General features: G+C 34.9%; 1 protein-coding gene across 2 annotated transcripts in view; it reads left to right on the plus strand.

Annotated features, from left to right (window-relative positions):
• The window catches only part of LOC127853256 (uncharacterized), a 30,026-nt gene extending 12,223 nt beyond the window's left edge, over nucleotides 1–17,803 (plus strand). The window contains exons 2-6 of one of the 2 annotated variants that reach the window (XM_052387599.1): nucleotides 5,683–6,292; nucleotides 8,623–8,738; nucleotides 9,511–10,015; nucleotides 11,974–12,334; nucleotides 13,179–17,803. In XM_052387599.1, the coding sequence (XP_052243559.1) occupies nucleotides 13,640–15,556 (1,917 nt within the window). In that variant the 5' untranslated portion in view covers nucleotides 5,683–6,292; nucleotides 8,623–8,738; nucleotides 9,511–10,015; nucleotides 11,974–12,334; nucleotides 13,179–13,639 and the 3' untranslated portion in view covers nucleotides 15,557–17,803. The remainder of the gene's footprint in view (nucleotides 1–5,682; nucleotides 6,293–8,622; nucleotides 8,739–9,510; nucleotides 10,016–11,973; nucleotides 12,335–13,178) is intronic. The other variant, XM_052387600.1, reaches the window with a different exon arrangement.
• The last annotated feature ends 4,795 nt before the right edge of the window (nucleotides 17,804–22,598 follow it).

Here is a 22,598-nt window from a genome sequence, read left to right on the forward strand (position 1 = left end):
ATTCGACGGCTTTGTTAAAAACACGCTTACACGTTAAAGAGCGCCTTCTTGTTTTCTCACACATGTAGGCAAGTTTGTAGCTTAAATTGTCATTTATATATTAAAATGTTATAAAGATAACAAATTTCGTTATATTTATTGCTTCCCTGCTTTGATAATAAAATTTAGGGCGAACGGACCCAGGGCCAACAGGTTTTAGGGCGAACAGGATTTAGGGCGAACGGACCCGGATTCAATTTCATTTGACATAACATGCCTTGTCTGGTTTGAGATTGTGTACACACATATTATGAATCAATTTAATAGACTTGCTAAATAGGCTTACTTCACAAATGTTAATATTGTCCGTGAAAAATATGAAGTGCTGCTGCTCCATCAAGTGATACTGCAGTCACAACGCAGTGACAATCAAGTGTATTTGATTTGCTAAACTTATCAAAACATAACACACATTATACAATATAATGAATATGAATACAAGATGAAAGAAGGATCAGGGTCTGGTAAACTAAGTAATGGGTAACACAAACCGGTTCTCTGAAGTATGCGGGGTGTAAATGATTTCTACGGACCAGAAGCATTATCGGTAATGAATCGTCTGCTTGTTTCATTATCAATAAAGAGTTATCAGTTATCGTACTGAATACATCTAGTGACACATATGGCGCACATTCAAAAATGTACCCAAACTGATGTTTTTATGCCCACGGTAGGGTGGCATATAACATTTTAACTGTCTGTCTGTCCATTCGTCCGTCTGAAAACTTTAACATTGACCATAACTTTTGCAATATTGAAGATTGCTACTTGATATTTGGCATGCATGTGTATCTCATGGAGCTTCACATTTTGAGTGGTGAAAGGTCAAGGTCATCCTTCAAGGTCAAAGGTAAAAAAAAACGCAAATCCAAGGGAAGTAACAATCATTTCGCAGGTACAGATAATTTTTACAAGGAAAGTAATATTTTTTAAAGGGATATAATAAAAAACAAAAATAAATAAACCAAAGCAGCGCAGTATGGGGTATTGTGTTTCTGACGAACACATCTCTTGTTGTTTTATGCCAATGAAAAACTGCATCAAGATCGTTGAAATTTGACACCCTTTCTTCACAATTATCTCAATAAAATCCGAATTACTGCAGATTCAACTACCGAAAATATCAATAACAATCTTTAAGCTCTACAACTATACAGTTACACTTCATTTATCTGTGTATTGTGATACTTTAGATTGAATAAAACAGTCAAAAGAATGCTAGTTATACTTGACAAATGCTTTGATAGTAATGTAGAAATCACGGTAAACAATACTTAAACATTACTGTGTTAATCAACGATCGAGTTACGGTTACTATGATAACTATATAAAGAGTGGTATAATTGTATTATTAGTGGAACTGGAGGTAATCGTTACGCAGTTAAATTAATATTCGTGAGGTTTTATTTTAATCTAACTTTTATCCGCGGAATAGACTGTTATTTTAAACATATTATGGCAATGCTACATAGCACGGATGAATGTTCTATTGATATATTATATAAATGAAACTTAAATCAATCACGCCTTTGGTGCTAACTTTATCTTACTTTGTACTGAATACTCGATGTGTATTGACTAATCCAGGTTTTAATATTAGGTTTGTAACGTTACATGACTTGTGTAGTTTTTAACACTTTCTGCTGATGTTAATCATTACGGCATTTCATAACTTACATGAATTAACATATTGACGTTTTCTGTTTTCGAGTGTAACTTTATGATCTCCTTATTTTAATGATTAATCCTTATGATAATGCATGTGCATGGTCATTATTCTTAAAGAATATTTAAATATTATTTTTTTTGTAAAATCATTCACATGAGAAGGACTTGTGTATTCATTTACAATATTCCATATGCATAATATTTAATACTCATCTCTAAAATAAGACCTAAGGGAATAACTCGTGATCGTGTTTTAATACAAAAATTAACATAAACGATTTGAATGACGTTGGGGTTCAGGCTATTTTGCGGCCTGAGAGGTTTTAGACCGCGTTCAGTTGAGACGAATACGTTATTTTATTGTTTTGCGTTCTTATAAATTCGTTTAATTACACATCGTTATTTTACGATTTATCGATCATAAACAGCTTTCTTGCACCGCATTATTTGTCAACGCAACTTTGGTTTTTAACACCAAATGCGCTTTGCAGTATTTGCTGAACACCAACGCGCGTAATCTTAGGAAAACACATTTGTGTCAACCTGACTCTGGTATTTAACACCTTGGTGTGCTGATTTTGGTGTCTAATACCATAAAGTATACCATGGTATTAGTAAAATATGATTTTCATTGTCCTCTACAAGCAAAGTTCTTAAAATAAATCAGGATTACAGTAAAATATCATCTTGATCGTCCTACACCTGAGCACAAAGTGGTCAAGATGAACTATTATGATCACCCAGTTTCAGGCGACCGGCTTCGCGCGGTGTGTGGTTTGCGTTGTCAATTGTAGCTAGCAACCAATATAAAGACAACATCACATGTTTTATCTAATCTTGAAGAAACGTGGTCAGATCTTTTATCTTGACAATATCTTGAAAGAGTAAGAATCTGGTTTAAAACGTGTTAACACGTAAGTGGCCACATTTATTACTTAATATTGATATAACTTGTTCAGAAAGTATATTTGGACAAAATCTAAGCTAAATTTTAGCTAAAAACTAGCTAACCCAATAAAATCAGGTAAACTCTCTTTGATTTTGCTAAATCGTGGTAAAACTTGGTCCGTATGTTTATGTTAACACTATTACAAAATAAATATCTCCTTATAGGTTAAAGGTACACTTAAAAGATTAAAAGTAAACATTGGTCATTAACCAGCTTTGAAATCTCATACAGTCTCCGCCATAAGGTTATAATATATTGCTGGAATTTGAAATAACTTGGCGCAAATGCAGTCATTCTTCAGGCAACACGTAATGTCAACAAATTTTTTCATTAATCAAAAGTCAAGGGTACACATAACTGTTCAAAAGATCAAATTCGACCATAACACAGCTTGTTCGAAACGCAAATTTTATAATTCCTGACGATATTTTTAGATAACTTACCACAAATAACAACCGGTAGGAGACGTCTCTCTTACCGTCTACCTACCTCAAAGGTTAATACCATACTTAGAGGTCAACAGTCAAAACACAAAGGTCAATGTCATACTTAGAGGTCATCAGTCAAAACAAGCTTAATAATAGGGTAAACATGTTTATTGTTTTATTCATCAAATCAATTTGAAAATACTTTACTTTAAATAAATATCATGACTAGACTAAATGTCTCCTCACCTCAAAGTCAATGTCACATTAGAGGTCAAGTCAAAATATGCAATCAATTGCTTTCGTTTGACATACGCAAGAAAAGTGGAGGGGATGCACTTTTGCCCTTTGACATATGCCTTATCATACAGTGTCAGACAAATTTCTTATTTTTCAGGTAGCCCAATGGGCTACTAATAAAAATATTTGGTAGCCCATACAATTTTCCTACAAAATGATAAGAGGCTGGTTTTCATCTTTGTTTTATTTCTTTATTTACATATACATAATATGTATACATACATACACATAATACAGCAAGTAGCCTGATGTACATAGTCAATATCGTTAATTAATGTTACAGTACAGGCACCGTGTACTTAAATGTAAATGTACAAAAGAAAATCTTATACTACATGTAGATATTACACGTATGTGCACATGTATGTGTACTTAAATTCGGACAGCACGTTAAGTTGGAAACGTAAATAAAGCGTTTAGATGATCAATACGATTGACTCGTATGGTGTTAATCAATGCACTGCCCTTTTTAACAACAAATACCGAGTTTCAAGAAATCAAGAGTATTAAATCATTTATATACTTGTGTCCAACTTTAAGTACTGTCCGAATTTACGTATTGCATCCGTATGTTACGACACTTGTGTGCAGTCAGTATACAATACAATAATCATTTCAATAATGAAGGAACTGATACAGTGTAACGGTAACGATACAGCGTGTTTACATTATATTTTATTAAGAGGAAATGTCAATGCCAAATAATTCGCGAGATACCCCGGTACTTTAGTTGAAATTCACAACGAAACTTTTAATGGAAATTAAATGATCACAATGTTGTACCCGCTACGAAATTTTATTTACAAATAAATACACCCATGCCAATTTGTGCGCGCTTTTTATCTGGACAAAGAAATTCATTTATTAAATGTAGAATTTTGTAACCTAAAATAGCTGTACACAACGCGTGCAAACCGTGGCAGGTGATTTACGCATGCTGCAATTGAACGGTCCTGATTGGGAGCTTATTTCATCATATCTTTAAATAGAACCATATACCGAAATTCATTTGACACTTTAGAAAATTTCAAACGTTTGTGTTCATGACTCTTATCGTCTATATTACCCACCCATAATTTGGTTTAAAAAATATAAATTGGGCATATATGGGATTATTGAATAACAGTCGATTAATCCAATTATTAATTCACAATGCAAACTAATTAGCAGGTGTTAACCGCGTTCACACCGTTGTTATTAATATTCATTTTCGGTTTCGTTACCGTTTTGAAGACTCCGCTTTTGTTTTGATTTATTTAATGTTCGGCGTCCTTGGATAGTTAACGACATCAAAAACGTTGTCGCTATTTTTCATTGTTGCGGTTAACAAAGAATTCCAAACTGCGAAATGATGTTGCATCATGTGCGCCAACTATCCAACCGGCTCTCATTATATTATTAGCAGACGACAAACGTTGATTCTGATTGGATGATTAAAATACACTGTTACTGTTTACGACATTACCGCAATGGATCAGTGACTGATTAGATAATTGATTGCACTTTGTTATCGGATTATAAGCAATACACAGTGTAGAAACACATGGTCAGCGTGTTTATTCTACGTATGCCTGTCAATAAAACGGGCTACCGCTCTTATAGATTTATAGTAGCCCGGCGGGCGTCAGCTGGAAAATTTCAGTAGCCCGATGAAAAATTTCGGTAGCCCCCGGGCTCCGGGCAATGGATTTGTCGGACACTGCTTATTCACCACAGTATATCATATTATTTTCTTTGAAACTAGGATTTGGTAATCTGGTAGAAACTTCAACACCTTGTGGCATTAAACTCAGGAGGTCCATCATGTCCTTCTTTTTTATTGTTAGGTTTACAATGTAAAGAGGTGAAACTCAAGCTGCTGGAGCAGTATTGCATTCTCATTATATACAATACGTTGGTCGTTTATTTAAGGCAAGTGACCAATTGCCTAAACAGTACAAAACAGCAATACATTTAGATGGATATATGACCTATGAGGTGGGAATTTCAACCGAAATGAACACTCACAAAGCGCTGAAACATGTCATATTTGTGACATCAATTTAAATAAATGTAGACGATCAATGGATATCGAATGAGTTATGATAAACTAAAGTACTATTATATATGGACACACCATTTATTGAAGTGTTGTATGTATTTACAAATACTGTTATAGTTTATAGGTAAATGTGTTACTTTAGAATCTAGGCACTATTGATTTCATTCGAAATCTCAAATCTCTGTTGGGATTGTTTTCACAGGGAATTTGATATTTATAGTACTTTGTAGCAGTTATAGTTTTTTTTGTTCGATTGACAGGATAATATTCTTGCGAAGGAAGATGTCGGATTACAAGGAAATAATTCGTAACCCGAAAACCCTGAACTGGTTTAAGACGGCTATGGGTATGAACATCACACGTGAAGGTCTGCTCGCCATTGTTCAGGAAATCACTCGAGCGTGTTATGCTGACATTCGAAAAGTGATCCAGAGAAAACACGGCGTTTCAACGTATGTTGTTTGTAATCAGTGTCACACTCCAAATGTCTTGCCGTGCGACCTTACGAACAAGACCTGCAATAGACAAGGTTTGAAATGCGCATTTCACGAAATTCACAAGCCACTTAATTGTCGAAATAACAACTTATGCAATGAAATTTGTAAACAAATTGTAGAACAACACCGATTTCGAAACAAACTAAAATTGCAAAGCTTTCTTGGCCCTACCTGGATATTCACGGATGCTTCTAAATGGTGCACAGATCCGTGGCAGATTGCAAAGTGCTTTCTGTCAAAAGATGGGTCAAAGGACGTCAACAATGCAGACGATACCGACTTCAATGGAATCATAAATGTTATTATCAACTGTGAATACTTTCAAAGATACTTCAAGGACGACCTGACGCAACAAGTGAATGTGTGCACTAAGGTATTACTTTTGTAAACAAAAACATATTACGACGTTAAATATTTAAAATAAAACTATTAATGGCCAATTTTGTCATTCGTTTAATCATTTTCATTAGATAACTTTTTGTTCGACATTTCATACACGTATAAACGCATATAACCTAGCGAAAGTTATAATCAAAACATACCGCCCGAGAAACAATACAATCTTGTACACCAATATATGCTCATGGAATGAATGTCATATAACCAATTCTTATACATCTTGCAGATGTGTTCACATATTTAATTCCCTGACTGCAATGTAAGAATGTTAAACAGTGTAGTGTAGTGATGTGTAGTATAGAGTAGGGTAGTATAGAGTCGTGTGATGTAGTGTAGTGTAGTAAGATGTAGTGTAGTGAAGTACAGTGTAGATAAGTGACGTGTAGTGTATTGTAGTGAAGTGCAGTGTTTTGTTGTGTAATGTAGTGTGGTGTAGTCAGGTCGTCAACTGATTCCGCTATTTCTATATTTTCCTATATTTTGGAGAATTTTCCCATATTTTTCAAAACCTATATTTTCCTATATTTTTTTTTACTTTTTTCCTCTATTTCGTTCTGAAAATTTTCTTTTTAGCTCATCTATTTTTTGAAAAAAAAAAATGAGCTATTGTCATCACCTTGGCGTCGGCATCGGCGTCCGGTTAAGTTTTGCGTTTAGGTCCACTTTTCTCAGAAAGTATCAATGCTATTGCATTCAAACTTGGTACACTTACTAACTATCATAAGAGGACTGTGCAGGCAAAGTAAGATAACTCTGGCGTGCACTTTGACAGAATTATGTGCCCTTTTTATACTTAAAAAATTGTAAATTTTGGTTAAGTTTTGCGTTTAGGTCCACTTTTCTCAGAAAGTATCAATGCTATTGCATTCAAACTTGGTTCACTTACTTCCTATCATGAGGGGACTGGGCAGGCAAAGTAAGATAACTCTGGTGTGCATTTGTACAGAATTATGTGCCCTTTTTATACTTAGAAAATTGAAAGTTTTGGTTAAGTTTTGTGTTTAGGTCCATTTTATTCCGTAAGTATCAAAGCTATTGCTTTCATACTTGCAACACTTACTAGCTATCATAAGGGGACTGTGCAGGCAAAGTAATGTAACTCTGACTGGCATTTTGACAGAATTATGGGCCCTTTTTATACTTAGAAAATTGAAAATTTGGTTAAGTTTTGTGTTTAGGTCCACTTTATTTCTACAGTATCAAAGCTATTGCTTTCATACTTGCAACACTTATTAACTATCATAAGGGGACTGTGCAGGCAAAGTTATGTAACTCTGACTGGCATTTGTACGGAATTATGGGCCCTTTATACTTAGAAAATTGAAAATTTGGTTAAGTTTTGTGTTTTGGTCCACTTTACCCCTAAAGTATCATAGATATTTCTTTCATACTTGGAACACTCGCAAACTATCATAAGGGTACAGTAAAAGGACAAGTTGCATAACACTGGTTGTCATTTTTACGGAATTATGGCCCTTTTTTACTTAGTAACTTTGAATATGGTTACATTTTGTGTTTCGATCCACTTTACTTCTTAACTATCAAGGCTATTGCTTTCAAACTTCAAATACTTTCATGCTATCATGAGGTTACTGTACCTGGCAAGTTGAATTTTACCTTGACCTTTGAATGACCTTGACTCTCAAGGTCAAATAATTAAATTTTGCTAAAATTGCCATAACTTCTTTATTTATGATTAGATTTGATTGATACTTTGACAAAGCTACTCTTACCTTACATACCACAATAGACTCCACCCAAACCATCCCCCGTGCCCTTCCCTCCCCCGAATCCTCCCCCTTATTTTATTTTTTTTAAGATCATCTCACAAATGACCACCACACCCTCACACTATACCCCCCACCCCCACCCCACCCCCCCAAATTATTTTTTTTTGAAACGGTTAAAAAACACAAATATTTATTTTTATTATTTTATGTTTGAAATACCGTCCAACCATCGCACCCAAGAATCCCAACCCACCCACCCTTCCCCCCACCCGAATCCCCCCCTAATTTTTTTTTATAAGATCAACTCACAAATGACCACCACACTATACCCCCCCACCCCACCCCCTCCAAATTTCTTTTTTTTTAATCGGTTTCGAATTTTTGGAAAATAATGTAATAAATGCCCACACTATACACCCCTCTTCACTCCACCCCTCCCTCCTTTGTGATTGAAAATGAGCGTCCCTTCACCTTTAAAAAGAAAATAGATGAGCGGTCTGCACCCACAAGGCGGTGTTCTTGTTTTTAAATACTTATAAGAAGTAATACAGCCTTTGGATATTTTAATTTACAGTGTAAACAGCTGTCCCTCCTCTTTCAAAGCATCACCATCTTACAGGAGTGCTGTTGTACACCATTGTGATATCTATATGGACACCTTTGATGAAGAAAAATACAACATTTTCAAAGGTGAGAACAAATGTTTTAGATATTACACAGATATCATTATGTAAACATTTGATCCACTTAGACAAAAAAAATTTAAAATATGTTTAATTGTTGTTACTTAGTAGTCTGCAGGTAGCAGCATCTTCATGTAAATTCACAAAGGTGTACAGTTATTACATGTATAGAATTCTAATAGTTATCTTTTAAGTAGTTGTAAGTTTTCTTCATATATTGATCTCAGTCTGATTTATTTTTGATATCTGATGAGAGAATGTTCTTGTACCGTATACTCAATGTATATCTGCTAATTATTGTTATTGTTGTCATTTTGACATGCATACCATAGCATCTTATTCTTGTTTTTAAGATATATATGCAGTCTACCATTGTTTGTCTGATACCCATGAGATTAGATTGTTTTACAATTGGTATTAATAACACAGTGCAATTGTGTTCAATTGATTAGTTTGATGTTCAATTTCAAATATATTTGTATGCAGAAGCTGCCAGAAAAATCTTATATTCTGTATGTATATTTTATCATATAGGATGTTTTGGTGTTCTTTTCATGTCCTAAAATTGTTTGATTGAAGAGTGTACGAAATTGTTAAGTGCATAAAATACAGAATTTATATTATATACCATGATATGATACTACATGTATGTTATTCATGTTTTCGGTTTCAATAATTTCATTATCAATGTTATGTTGCACTCTAATGTAAGGTTGTAAAACTATGTTTAATAATGTTTTGTGTTGTGTTGATTGTTTAATTTTAATAAAAAAAATCAGGTGTCCACATTGATGACCACAGTGTGTTGCTGCATCAGCATATCTGCCTTGGTGGTGAAGATGAGGTACCGTTTTGTTAAATAAAACATGAATTTAATGATTATTGACGGAAAACAAGTAAGTAAGAAGTTCTCTTCATATCTCTAGAACATTACGTTTTACCATAAAATTCCTATTTAACCATAAACAAGCCCAAACCTCCTATATTTTGATGCAAAAAATCCTATATTTTTCCTATATTTTCACCTTAAGTCAGTTGACGGCCTGTGTAGTGTAGTGTAGTGTAGTGTAGTGTAGAATAGTATAATATACTGTAGTATAGTACGGTAGTAAACATAATTTCTTAACTAACTCACAATCTAGGCTAGAGATGTGGGGCGTGCTGTACGTCATTCCTCCACGATGTCCATGACCAGCCAGGACAGTGACATAGCCGTTGTTGCAGAGTCTGAAACACGTCGATCATCAAACTGCGTCACTTACGACAGTGGACAAGTTAATTAAGGTTTGACACGCACAAGAATAGACATGCATCTCGGCTCACCCAAGCACGAAGTTTAGTAAAGTTCGATCACAAACTAGGTCACTAGCTGAAATATAAGAACACCGTAAGCCAGTCTTACTCCTAATGAAAGTTGGTCGGAAATCAAGTTGGACTTAGGTTCAAAATGTGTCGCAAACCATCTTCATTAATGATCATATACAAACAAACGATTTTCTGCTCAGAATGAATGAGTCAGGAACACACAACCGTTAAAAATGCTTTATATTAAATACATAAACGAACGGTCATATTTCTGCAACAATTGGTCGCAGCCAATAAAATTCTTCGTTAATAACTAAATATCATATCCGCATTTTACAGGTTGCAACGTACGAAACAAATCATGCATCAAATGGGATGCGAGGTTTAATTAAGCAGTGGTTTTTAAAAGCGATTTTTTCTTATTTGAAGCCGAAAATAGAGTCCTGTAAATGAATGCATCTGTAAAAGTCTGATTAAAATTCACCCAGCCGTTACAGACAAGTTGATAATTTTGAGACTTACATACGGGCCGGCAAGTGTAAAGCTAATTTCTTCCAGTGTGTTGGGGAATACAAATAGGTAGTCATTTGATAATTTCCATGACGCAAAGTAAAATCAGACGCCGTTTTCGTAAATTTTTAAATGACGAGTGTGGTTAGCGGTTAGCGTAGTGGCTGTTTGCGTCTCATGTTTCCAGATGTCTTGGTTGGTTTTTGTGAAAAGAATACATACATGTAGGCCCTGTAAATGTGCGTTCTTCTTTCCTTTTCAACTGTTTATCAGATTTCCCTTAACGTTCACGGAAGATTGATCTTAATTTGTGGATAATCTATAAGACAGGAAGAATGATTGCTGCCACCAATTTTGGCTAATTTTTAGCCGTTTGTGTGTTTTGTTTTCCACGATGAAATATATAATTAAACAATTGGTCGTGTTTTAAACTCCTTTTATGATGCATGGCAGATTTCCACTGCTGAATGACTTTAATGTGTAGATGATTGTAAACTGAGGAATATAGCGCCAAATATTTTGTCTATTCAACTACCTTTAAATTGTTGGGTGAATTTTAATCTGTTAAATTTAAAGATCCCTCATTCATAAGTGGTCGTACATTATTGAACTTTTGCGCTTAATTTCGGCGGGAGTATGGCCGTTTGTATTTTTTTTGTATTAACATTGAATACTTCATTAAAGTACGGCACTTTGTGGTGTTTTATGTTTAAGTATTAAATAAATTAAAATACTTTATGATGCAAGTCATCTTTATCTGATAAGTGGATTTTTCTGTGTCCAACCATGTGTCGTAGTGGAATCAGTGGCTTCGACATTCATATAATACGTTGCTTTAAAATGCAACCATGTTTGTTGTAGTGTGAACTAATGAACTATAATAAATCTTATACTGGCTTTCTATATGACCTTGCTTTTAATATGACGGGGTAGAGCGCGCGCCTTGGAACCGGGCCTTCTTTGGTTCTATCCCCACTTTGGATGCGGATTATTATCCCCCGCCAGAGGCGGAGGGATATTGTTTTTGGCGTTGTCCGTCCGTCCGGCACTTTTGTGTCCGGAGCCATATCTTGGAATCGCTTTGGTGGATTTCGTTGAAACTTGGTATGAGTATATATATGGGTAAGAGGATGATGCACGCCAAATGGCATTGTACGCCATCGGATAATAAGGGAGTTATGGCCCTTTGTAATTTGAAAAAATGCTTTTTTGAGTATCAAATATAGCACTTTTGTGTCCAGAAGCATATTGGCGGGGGATATAAATTCAATGAATTTGCTTGTTTATAATCTGGGTCACTCGTACTTAAACATTTTTTTTCATCTCAATAATAGCTCTCAAAAATCGAACACAATGTTTAAAAGAGACAACATGTCTCTTTAATTGGAACAAACATATTATAATCAATGTATGCTTATTGTCTACAGCTCAAGAATGGGACTTAAGATATTACAGACGAAGATACCGCTACGACCTTTGAACATTTCAAAGACAATTTGACAGAAGAAATTAGAGACGTTCTTGAAAATGATAAGGTCTCACTTGTCAAAAAAATGGAAGATGCTTTAAAGAATATAGGAAACGAAATCACAGAAGCAATCATCAAAGCTGGTTACGGCCAACTTGCATCGATAAAAAGAAAAGGAGATGAAGTGCTGAATGAGTTGGACAATGCAGCAACAGCTGTAAAAGCAATAATTACGAACAAAACGGCGAACACAGACAAATGTGAGCACCAAGGACTGACTGGTGAAGAGACTACATCACCCATGAACAGTAAATTATCGAGTAGGTGTTATGTCTGTTTGTACACATGTATATTTTATTCTGAATTGCTTATCGCATCTTAAATGGTAATGTGCGTTATTTCAAGAGACAACATGATTAAAGCCAGCCAAGATTACATATCCTTTTATAGATTCAACTATTTTTAAACACGACGAGTACCGTAATTACTCTCAGTTTTCGGAGACCCATAATTTTCGGACACCTCTTTCTTTAGCGAAAATAATTATTTTTGACTCTAAATTTTCGGACATACGCGGTTTCGTCCATAATTAATGACTCTTAATTTCCGAATAGTATATGTAACAGCGCTTTTTACTACCTTTCTCCTGTTTTCGCTTATCGGGTGACCATTCGATCATTGGTTTTTTATGATCGGATTAAGGTCATAAAACCTGGCAGATAATGGCTCGAAGGCAATTAACTATTACATTTGCTTTATTGGGAAACTGAACATGTATACCGGTAATAAACAATGGTTTTACCCAACAGCATTTGACATTAATTGAACTCGCATTAAGGAAACATAATGTTTAATACCATTTCTGATAAGAGATTGCAAAGAAATGAAGTTGTAATTATTTCAAAGTAGAGATAAAAGAGAACAACTCAACACACATATTGCACATTGATTTATTGTTTTATTTTAATATAAAAATGGAAAAACAAGCATAACATACATGCCTCTAAATATGCGGACAGTTTTTTTAAACTTAAATTATCAACATTTATACGTAAATGTATCAAACTTTTTTTGCCGCTAACATCCCACTCAAAGTAGCACTAGAGAATTCTGTAATATATTTCAGTGCATTCTTATTCATCTACATCGTTAACTGTCTTGCAGAGATACAGGCGTGGTTAATAGATGAGTACCAGACCATGGGCGTCGCACCGGTTTCGATGTTGCATACTGATATTGATGTACCTTTAGAACGTATATACGTAGCCCCGTCCATCAGGGAGCTAAAGAGAGGCCAGAAAAACAGAAATAGTGGGCATGACCTGTTCCACACGTCACTGACAGGAACAGATGTGAGCAGCTACAATGAGTTACTGTGTCGTGAGGGGAAGCCGGTAAACACAATTTATATCTAAGGTGATCCAGGTTGTGGAAAAACAACGTTTTCAATAAAGTTCGTTCTTGTTTGGTGTAAAGCCCATTCAAAAAAGGTTGCTTCTAAAGAAGACAAGAGCAGAGAAACAACCAGCGAGGAAACATCAAATCAAACAGCATTCAGCGATCTTGACACTTTGAGAAACTACACATTTCTGTTCTTTGTGTCATTGCGGGATTACAGCGGAACCATGTGTAACGTCAGCGAAATGATAGAGGATGCTATAAAAAGCAATAAACTAAGTTGGGATGACGGTGTCTGGGAACATAACTGTATTGTTCTGACCGATGCCGCTGACGAATGGTATCACCCCGAAATATCTTCCCTTCCGCCATATTTCTCTGTGTGCAAGTGCCGTAAAGACCGAAGTATGCCACAGTATTTAAAGCGAACAAACATTACCAGCATCATAACCGCACGTCCATGGAAACTTGCCGAGCTCACAATTAGCGATACTTTAACGCGTCTTTTTGACATAACTGGCGTTTTGAACTACCAAACGTTGGCGGAAAATGTGTTCCGTGTTTTAGCCGAGATAGACTGTGTATCGGAAAAAGATCGACAAGTCATATCGACTGACTTTTTTAACAAAACGGCCATCCAAAATATAGAAAATCTCATGGTTATACCAGCTATGTGTGTGCAATTTGTGCATCAGTTTTACGTTGGACGTTTAACGGGAGGTTCACAATGTGCTATATATAGCAATATGCTAGATATGCATATAGTCAGGGGATTGCAAAAACTTCATATAAAAGAATTGTGTACAGAAGAAATCGTTTGTAAGGATGTACCAGATATATTGAGAACAGAAACAACCGAGCATCTCCAGGGTAATATGTCGCTGGTTTGTTCCGCAAGTAAGCTTGCATTTACAATGCTGACAGACACTTGCAAACAATCATCGCTTGTAATTCCAGAAAACAAAATCAAGAAGCACATTACGGAAACAGAACTGGATTACTTACTTCAAACAGGGATTATTACAAAGAAAAAGTATTTGGCACTTTGCCCACGAACGAATGTTCCATATATGTTTGTGCACAAAACCATCCAGGAGTTTTTAGCATCGTTGTATATTGCTATGAATCAGACAGAAATGGATACAATTCTACACACACTACATTTGGCGTATTGTGATGAAACGTATATTTTGGACATAGGCCAGTTGTTCATCTTTACGTGTGGAATGTGTCCCCTGGCAGCTGAAAGAATGTCGGAGCACATCAAGGATATCATCTCATGTCACCTGGAAAGCAAACTACAGGATACTTTATCAGAATTTTATTTTCCATCCAAATTTTTGTATGAAGCACAGCAGATTATATTGAATGGCTATACTGAAGGCGAAGCAAATGGACGGACGTGCGTTCATCTCACGTTCAGTCATATCACATATGAACTTTCTTACATATTGCAAACGTGTCGACGAGAAGAAGTGTTCAAAACTTTAATTGATATGAATAAATCAAATATTGTCAGCATCGTAAAACCATATTCCTCATCCGGAGATTATTTACAGGAAGTCATTTCGCGTTCGAGAGAAACGTTGTCGTATCTTACGCTCTCAGGTCAAGGATACATTGACCTACATGGTCTAAAGCTCAAGTACTTTGCATGTCGTGGATATAACGGTGTACATAATTTAGACTTTAGTAATATGGTGAAATGTGAGTTACAAATAGTGGAACCCTCGGAAGAAAGGGTCATCTTCAAATCGATGTCAACAACTGGTGAAAACATCAAATTTCTTGTAATTGAGAAATGTACATCAGTTGATCTGCTCTGTACATCTCTTACAAACATGAGAAGCCTACACAGACTTACATTATTCAATACAAAACTTGCGAATACACCGTTGCACGATTACCTTCCTGAATCAATCAGAGAAGTAAAATTCTATAAACCGAGCGTTTCCAATCAAGTTATTAGGTCGATGTTGAAATGGTCACAGTCACGGGACGTTTGCGTTAAATGCAAATTAATAACCTGCAGTATTTCATATCTGTCTTCAGATGAGATGAACGTGTTTCACTGGATACAGCAGCAAGGCGGCATTGTTATTGAATATATATCCTCTAACGGTATTTGCTGGAGCAGTCGTTGATTTTCTAACATTAACTACTAGTATTCGATACATTACTGTGCTAACAATGTGGTTATCTATGAATATAAATTATATTAACCACTCTGTCAAACAACTTGCCACTCACCTTAGGAACTTTTAGACCAATGTTTAACAAAATTCTTACTTGTTCTAATTTCGATCTTAAACAGTACACATTTCACAGTTTACGAATTGGCGCTTGCACTCAAGCAGTCATTTCTGGAAAGTCCGAACAGGAAATCATGTTAATGGGGAGGTGGAAATCCAAAGCTTACAGACGATATATCCGTCTGCCTCATGTCACCACATAACTCCCAGAATCTCATTTCATTTTCAGTCTTATCATCACCACAACTGAAACATTTAACTGAAGGTATTGGTTGTGTACCTTCAAGTTATTTCTTTTCATATTTACTATGGGCTTTTTGTGGATCGGATACAATGTTCATATGATGACAATTGTGTATATACTATTCCTTTGTGTGTGTGTAATTACTAGTTATCTTGGTTTCTTATGGTGTTGATTGCACTAAAAGTGTGCGTTAACATGTGAACCAATGCTAACCAACTGTAAATACCTGTACATAAAGCTTGTGTTTTTTTATTGAGTATCTTATCTTAGAGGTCAAATTCATTTTCTGTTGTGTATATTGTTCATGTTCAACAGCTTTTTACTACTTGTATCTGCATTGCAAACCCATGTGTGTTTTACTTCCGCATTAAAATTGTCTGTATTATTATTTTCAATCATTGCGGGACCATACCACATTTTATAATCAACTATGTTAACTTGCTTGTACATACATATATCATTACTAGATGTTGTCTTAATACTTTTTTTCAGTTATAATTTACATGTATTCTCTATGGAATTATGTTCCAAATATACTGTCATTGTCTCACTCGAATTATGTTTTACACATACTGCCATTGTCAGCTTGCGATGTGCCATGAAACCTTTTCACCTTGTGTCATTTACCACTTATTTTACTTACATCATGCCAGTTCTATTGCATTCTTATGTTTTATACGTTTTACTAGTTAGTATTTTATTTTACTTTTATTTGTCAACTTTTGCATTTTTTGCTTTTGTCTTACATAATGAAATGCCAGACTGTTCATGTATATAATACTATGCTCAACTTCCATATTTATGCATAAATGGTTTGTCTGTAATTTCCTGATATGAAACTTTCTATAGGACTTGCGCTCTCCATTTCCTTGGTTGGACTTGTTTGAGGACTTTGTTGTTCGTCCAACTTTATGGGACAATTTTGCCCATTTTTGATGGTTTATTTACTTTATTGCTTTTTGTTTACCAATCAATAAATGCCGGTTGTCGCTTCTGCGCCAGCCCTTTTCAAATCCACACATTTGTTGTTTGGTTTCTATGTCCCACAAATGAACAAGGAAATTTGGAGAGCGAAAATATAAAATTATAATTTATAAGACGCAGGAGTTATAAATTGATTTATATTTAAAGCGTACTCACTCGCTACTTACTGCTTTGTAACCTTCTAATTTATACCGGAAGTAGCATCACTTCATCCGAACAAAGCAGATTTCATTGTGTCTGAAGCGCAATTTTAACCACCATCCCACCCCTTCCTCTTGCGTCGTTAGGATTTTCAATGTATTTTTTACTGTGATTTTACTGTGTTGTAATTTCACTGTATAATGATTACTTGCATGCATAATAGACATGCCACAGTGGTATTATGCCGAACTTTGTTGTTCGTCCAATTTTATGGACTTTGTTGTTCGTCCAACTTTATTGGACAATTTTGCCCATTTTTGATGGTTTATTTACTTTATTGCTTTTTGTTTACCAATCAATAAATGCCGGTTGTCGCTTCTGCGCCAGCCATTTTCAAATCCACACATTTGTTGTTTGGTTTCTATGTCCCACAAATGAACAAGGAAATTTGGAGAGCGAAAATATAAATTATATTAACAACATGATTGCTAGGGATTAGAATATTTGTAGGACAATATATGTGTTTTAAGGATAATTGTATTGGAAAGGAGAGTGTGTGTATTAATTTTGAAAGTGCGTTGTTATGCATGAAGAAACTTCTTGCCCAAAGAAATGGTTTGTTCGAGAATGTGCGGTATATGCGTTAGAGATTGATACTAATATATTCTTTAGAAGCGAACTACATGTCGTTGTGAATGAATACTGTTTACACGCAATACAATGTATATAGCATGCAGATATGGTATTGTTCGTAGTGTCTTATTATTTATTTTTTTGGAAGCATTATTTCGTATTATTACTTCTACTGTGTTGTGAAAGAATTTTTGTTATTAGATTAAAAATTGTAGATACATATCCTTACATACACTTAGTTAGTGCTTTAATAAACAAATTTTCAATCGTTTTAAAACTACATGTATTTATAACAATACTGACAATAACCGTTTTGACCAGTGTAATAATGGATACATGTTTATTAAAAGTATTTTGATGATTCCATATTTGAGTGCATATTAATATGCATTTTCCGAACACTCTTTTAACATTAAGCTGGTAGTGCTACACATATGCATGCTTGAGTCATGTGCGAATGATACACAACGGATGCAAATCCGTTCGCAGCATTGCGAAATACAAATTAATTGGTTATTTAATGAACGGGCGGCCCAACATATTCGTAAAAGCTTATCTTCTGTTATATTGCGTTTTCGTTAAATGAATGTTTGTTTAATTTTTATAAATATCTATGGAAAACCTACGGGATTTACAACCTTATTCGTACATGTACTATCACGTCTATCTCAAATCATTGTATCGTGTTTATATATTTTGATTATGCATCACTTAGTATTATGCTGACTACATTTAAACATGGGGGTATTATTATTATTATAAAAATAACCGATTACCCAAGTGTCTCGTTAAACGTGCAACTAAATGTTAAACATTGTTATTTTGTAAGCTATGTTATAGACGTGCAACGAAGTAAAAACTATTGTTATTATGAATTCTTAGTAATAGACGTGCCACTAAGTGCAAACCATTGCTTTTATGAAGGCTAGTTCCACTGCCGATGTAATTATTAAGGCTTTGTAATACAAATCACTTAATGTCTGGAACTGTAAAATATTGTTATTATGAAGGCTATGCAATAGGAGTGACACTAAGTGTAAAACATAGTTATTGAGAAGGCTTTGTAATACACATGCCACTTAGTGTAAAACATTATTATCATGAAGGCTATGCATAAATACATCATAAACTCTAAATATCGCATCGTGCTTTAACATTATCAAACATTGAATAACAAAAACGAGAACACGAACACATAACATGAAGGCATACAATTAGAATGCTACGATGCAAAATCAAGAAAAAAACAAGGTATTGAACATGAGATCGCGATGAGGGGACACAAGATTGCGGTGAGATAATACTATACGGATCTCGTGTCCGCTCGTTCATATAGTGTTCTCACGTTCTCGCGCTTATAATCCTGAGTTCGACGATACGGAACAGCGAGTGAAATTAACGGACCAACATGGTTATAGCCTTTTCCGCGTTTTTGTTAATGATATTTCTGTTATGTTTAGGCTGCGTTCTTAGCACGTTACTAGGTCAACCTTGGATTTTATCTTGCGATTTTCTGTCAATGCCAGTAAAACTCATAACTTGAGCAATCTGTACATGTTTAAAAATTGCAAAGGGACTTCTCGCGACGTTGTGTATGGAAGCAATTAAAATTCCAGCCTTAGATATATGCACGGGCTTAGCAGAAGATGAATATATGTATGTACAAGAAATCGAGTATCATGTATGCAAATAAAGGCCGCTGTCGTTATGCAGCAGTTGGTATTATTTACCAAAAACTCGAAGAATTTTAATAGTACTTCGTATTGCGGAGCAAGAAAGTCGTGAAAAAACAGTGGATTATAAAAATGAGATACAATTTCATCGACAATCATCATGAATTCGATGATCAGTACGCATTTCAACAAAATAAAAATACTTGGAAATAAATCAAGAACGTGCCAACTAATCGCATTAAAAGATCAATATGTCCATTAATGTTACAACATGTTAACGTTTAGTTAAATAACGTATTTGAGGAAATTCAAATGTTTTAAGAGACGGATGCCAAATTTTCATGAACACATCTTTTACCGATCATCTCAAAGACAATGGCACTACGATTCCAGATAATTCGACAGATACCTTACTAGTGAATCAGAAATGCAGAATTCGCTGTGGAATACTGCTATAGTAAGCAGGCAGTCAATAAAAATGTATGTACTGAGGTAAATCAAAAACGAATTACCGCAACATGTTCTCATCTCTTTGGAATATGATAATAAAATGGAAAGGGAAGTGTAAAGGGAAGTGCTTCCTATAAGTAGAGCTCAATATAAAGGGAGTTTTCCAATCTCTTTTAAATGTTGTGACTACGCATTAGTATCGTTTTCGTGATGCGATTCTAATGAGCACCAATGACAAAGGATTTTATGAGATGTATTGGCCGCTTTAAGATCCCTTGCTCCCCTTATCTAGAGTCCTGCTATACGTTCAATTGAACACAGTCGTGTTGATCCGCATGATCCGTTGTATTTTCAATTCTCTTAATCTCAGTTTACCACTTAAAAACAAGTTAATTATTTTGACAATTATTTCGGTCGTCACTTGAAATACATTACTTCAGAAATAAGCATTTGAATCTTATTTAAAATTTGCACTTATAATATTAACTATATAAATTAATAGTAATAAGATTTTTGAAAACGAACAACGCCATTGGTTATATTTTACATGTGTATGTAATTACATTATGCATAGATTCCCAATGTATCGGGCTTGACAATGCAAATTGATTCGTACTATATTTTTTTTGTAAGAATAGCCATAATATACATAAATGCATTTTAGGTAGAAGATAAATCTCGGTTATCAGAGTGCCCAATTTGTTGAAAGTCCCTGTTATCCGAAGTGCCCTATATCGGGAATCATAGTATCCGCAACTTAATAAATACTACCTATTTAAACATGCTGTATCTTCGTTTATATTTCATTGAATACTATCAAAATTTCAGTATTCGAAGCACAGTGATTACTCTACATACTGAAATATCGATCAATTTCTTGCAATATTTCTAAGTAGTTTTATTTTGTTTAAATGTTTACTGTTCATCCAGTTTATGCTGTTTTCCGACCGAATTTTCTATGTTTTGGGGAAAAATCTACCATTCTTCCGTGATTTTTTCTTTGCAATAGAAAAGGATACATGTTTATAAACTCGACCATGCGCCTTGTCTAAAAAAACTTATCTTTATTATATAACTTTAAAAAAATGAACTTACCTCTCGCGCGTGGCTTTTGTTGTTATCTGGTATCGAAGTGCCATCTGTTATCTAATTATCCGCATACCCAGCGTGTGTCAGCTCGGGGTCGCGAAGGCTTAACGTGTTAGACAGCATATGGCATTCCTATTGTTGCTAAAGTGTTTCATTTAACCAGTAATTGTAAATATATGATGTATGCTGCACTTTTGTTTGAATCACAAAAAGGTAGAATGAGTAGATGATTATTTAAATTAAAAACAAAAAGTTAACGGTATTGTATTTTGTGAAGAAAATCTTAAATTAATATTAACAAAATATATGGCATAACCAAACAGCGATTCAATATATATATATATATATATATAAAGACCTAGGATTCGTGCAGTATGTAATGCTGTAATGCCAGAACAGAAAAGAAACTAATCTTTATGCTTCATATGTCACATAATACAATGAATATACATGTATTGGGACAAAATGTAAGCGAATATCAATTATGCAATCACATGAAATAACACAACAACAGGAAATCAGAAACACTGCATATTTTGGAAAAGGTGGTCTAAGGAGTTTAAAGGGGCCTTTTCACAGATTTGGGCATGTATTGAAGTTTGTCATTAAATGCTTTATATTGATGAATGTAAACATTGGATCTAAAAAGCTCCAGTAAACAAGAGGGCCTGAAAGGCACAAAGTCGCTCACCCGAGATTCAAAGGAACTGACCTGTTCTGTGCAGCCCAAGATGTTATTAGAACAAAATGTTCTTACCAACTTTCATGACTAGTGAACACCCTGGCAGCCACGTTTTTCAACAGACCAGAACTATTTTCATACACATCCAAGATATCATTTAAACAAATATACTGAAAAGTTTTATGAAGATTCATAAGTCCATATAAGGAAAAATGCCCCGCCCACTGGTGGCCATGTTTTTCAAGCAACTGATACCATTTTCGAACTTGTTCAAGATATCATTGGGACAAATCTTCTGACAAAGTTTCATGATGATCGTACAATAAATATGGCTTCTAGAGTGTTAACAGGGTTTTACTATAGCTATATAAGGAAAAATGCCACGTCCCCCTTGGCGGCAATATTTTTCCACCAACCGAAACCATTTTCGAACTCATCCAAGATATCATTGGGACAAATCGTCTGACCAAGTTTTATGATGATCAGACAATAAATGTGGCCTCTAGAGTGTTAATAAGGTTTTACTAAAGCAATATACAGCCATATTAGGAAAAATGCCCCGCCCCCTGGTGGCCATGTTTTTAAAGCAACCGAAATCATTTTCGAACTCATCCAAGATATCATTGGGACAAATCTTCTAACCAAGTTCCATGAAGATCGGAAAATAAATGTGGCCTCTAGAGTGTTAACAAGGTTTTACTATAGCCATATAAGGAAAAATGCCCCGCCCCCCTGGCAGCAATGTTTTTCAAGCAACAGGCATCATTTTTAAACTCGTCCAAGATATTATTGGCATGAATCTGCTGACCAAGTTTCATAAAGATCGGATAATAAATGTGGTCTCTAGAGTGTTAACAAGATTTTACTATAGCCATATATAGCCATATAAGGAAAAATGCCCAGCCCCTTGGCAGCCATGTTTTTCAAGCAAACGTAACCATTTTCGAACTCATCCAAGATATCATTGAGACCAATCTTCTGACCAAATTTCATGAAGATTGGATAATAAATTTGGCCTCAAGAGTGTTAACAAGGTTT

Source organism: Dreissena polymorpha, chromosome 12, assembly GCF_020536995.1.
Source record: "Dreissena polymorpha isolate Duluth1 chromosome 12, UMN_Dpol_1.0, whole genome shotgun sequence".
Lineage (NCBI taxonomy): Eukaryota > Metazoa > Mollusca > Bivalvia > Myida > Dreissenidae > Dreissena > Dreissena polymorpha.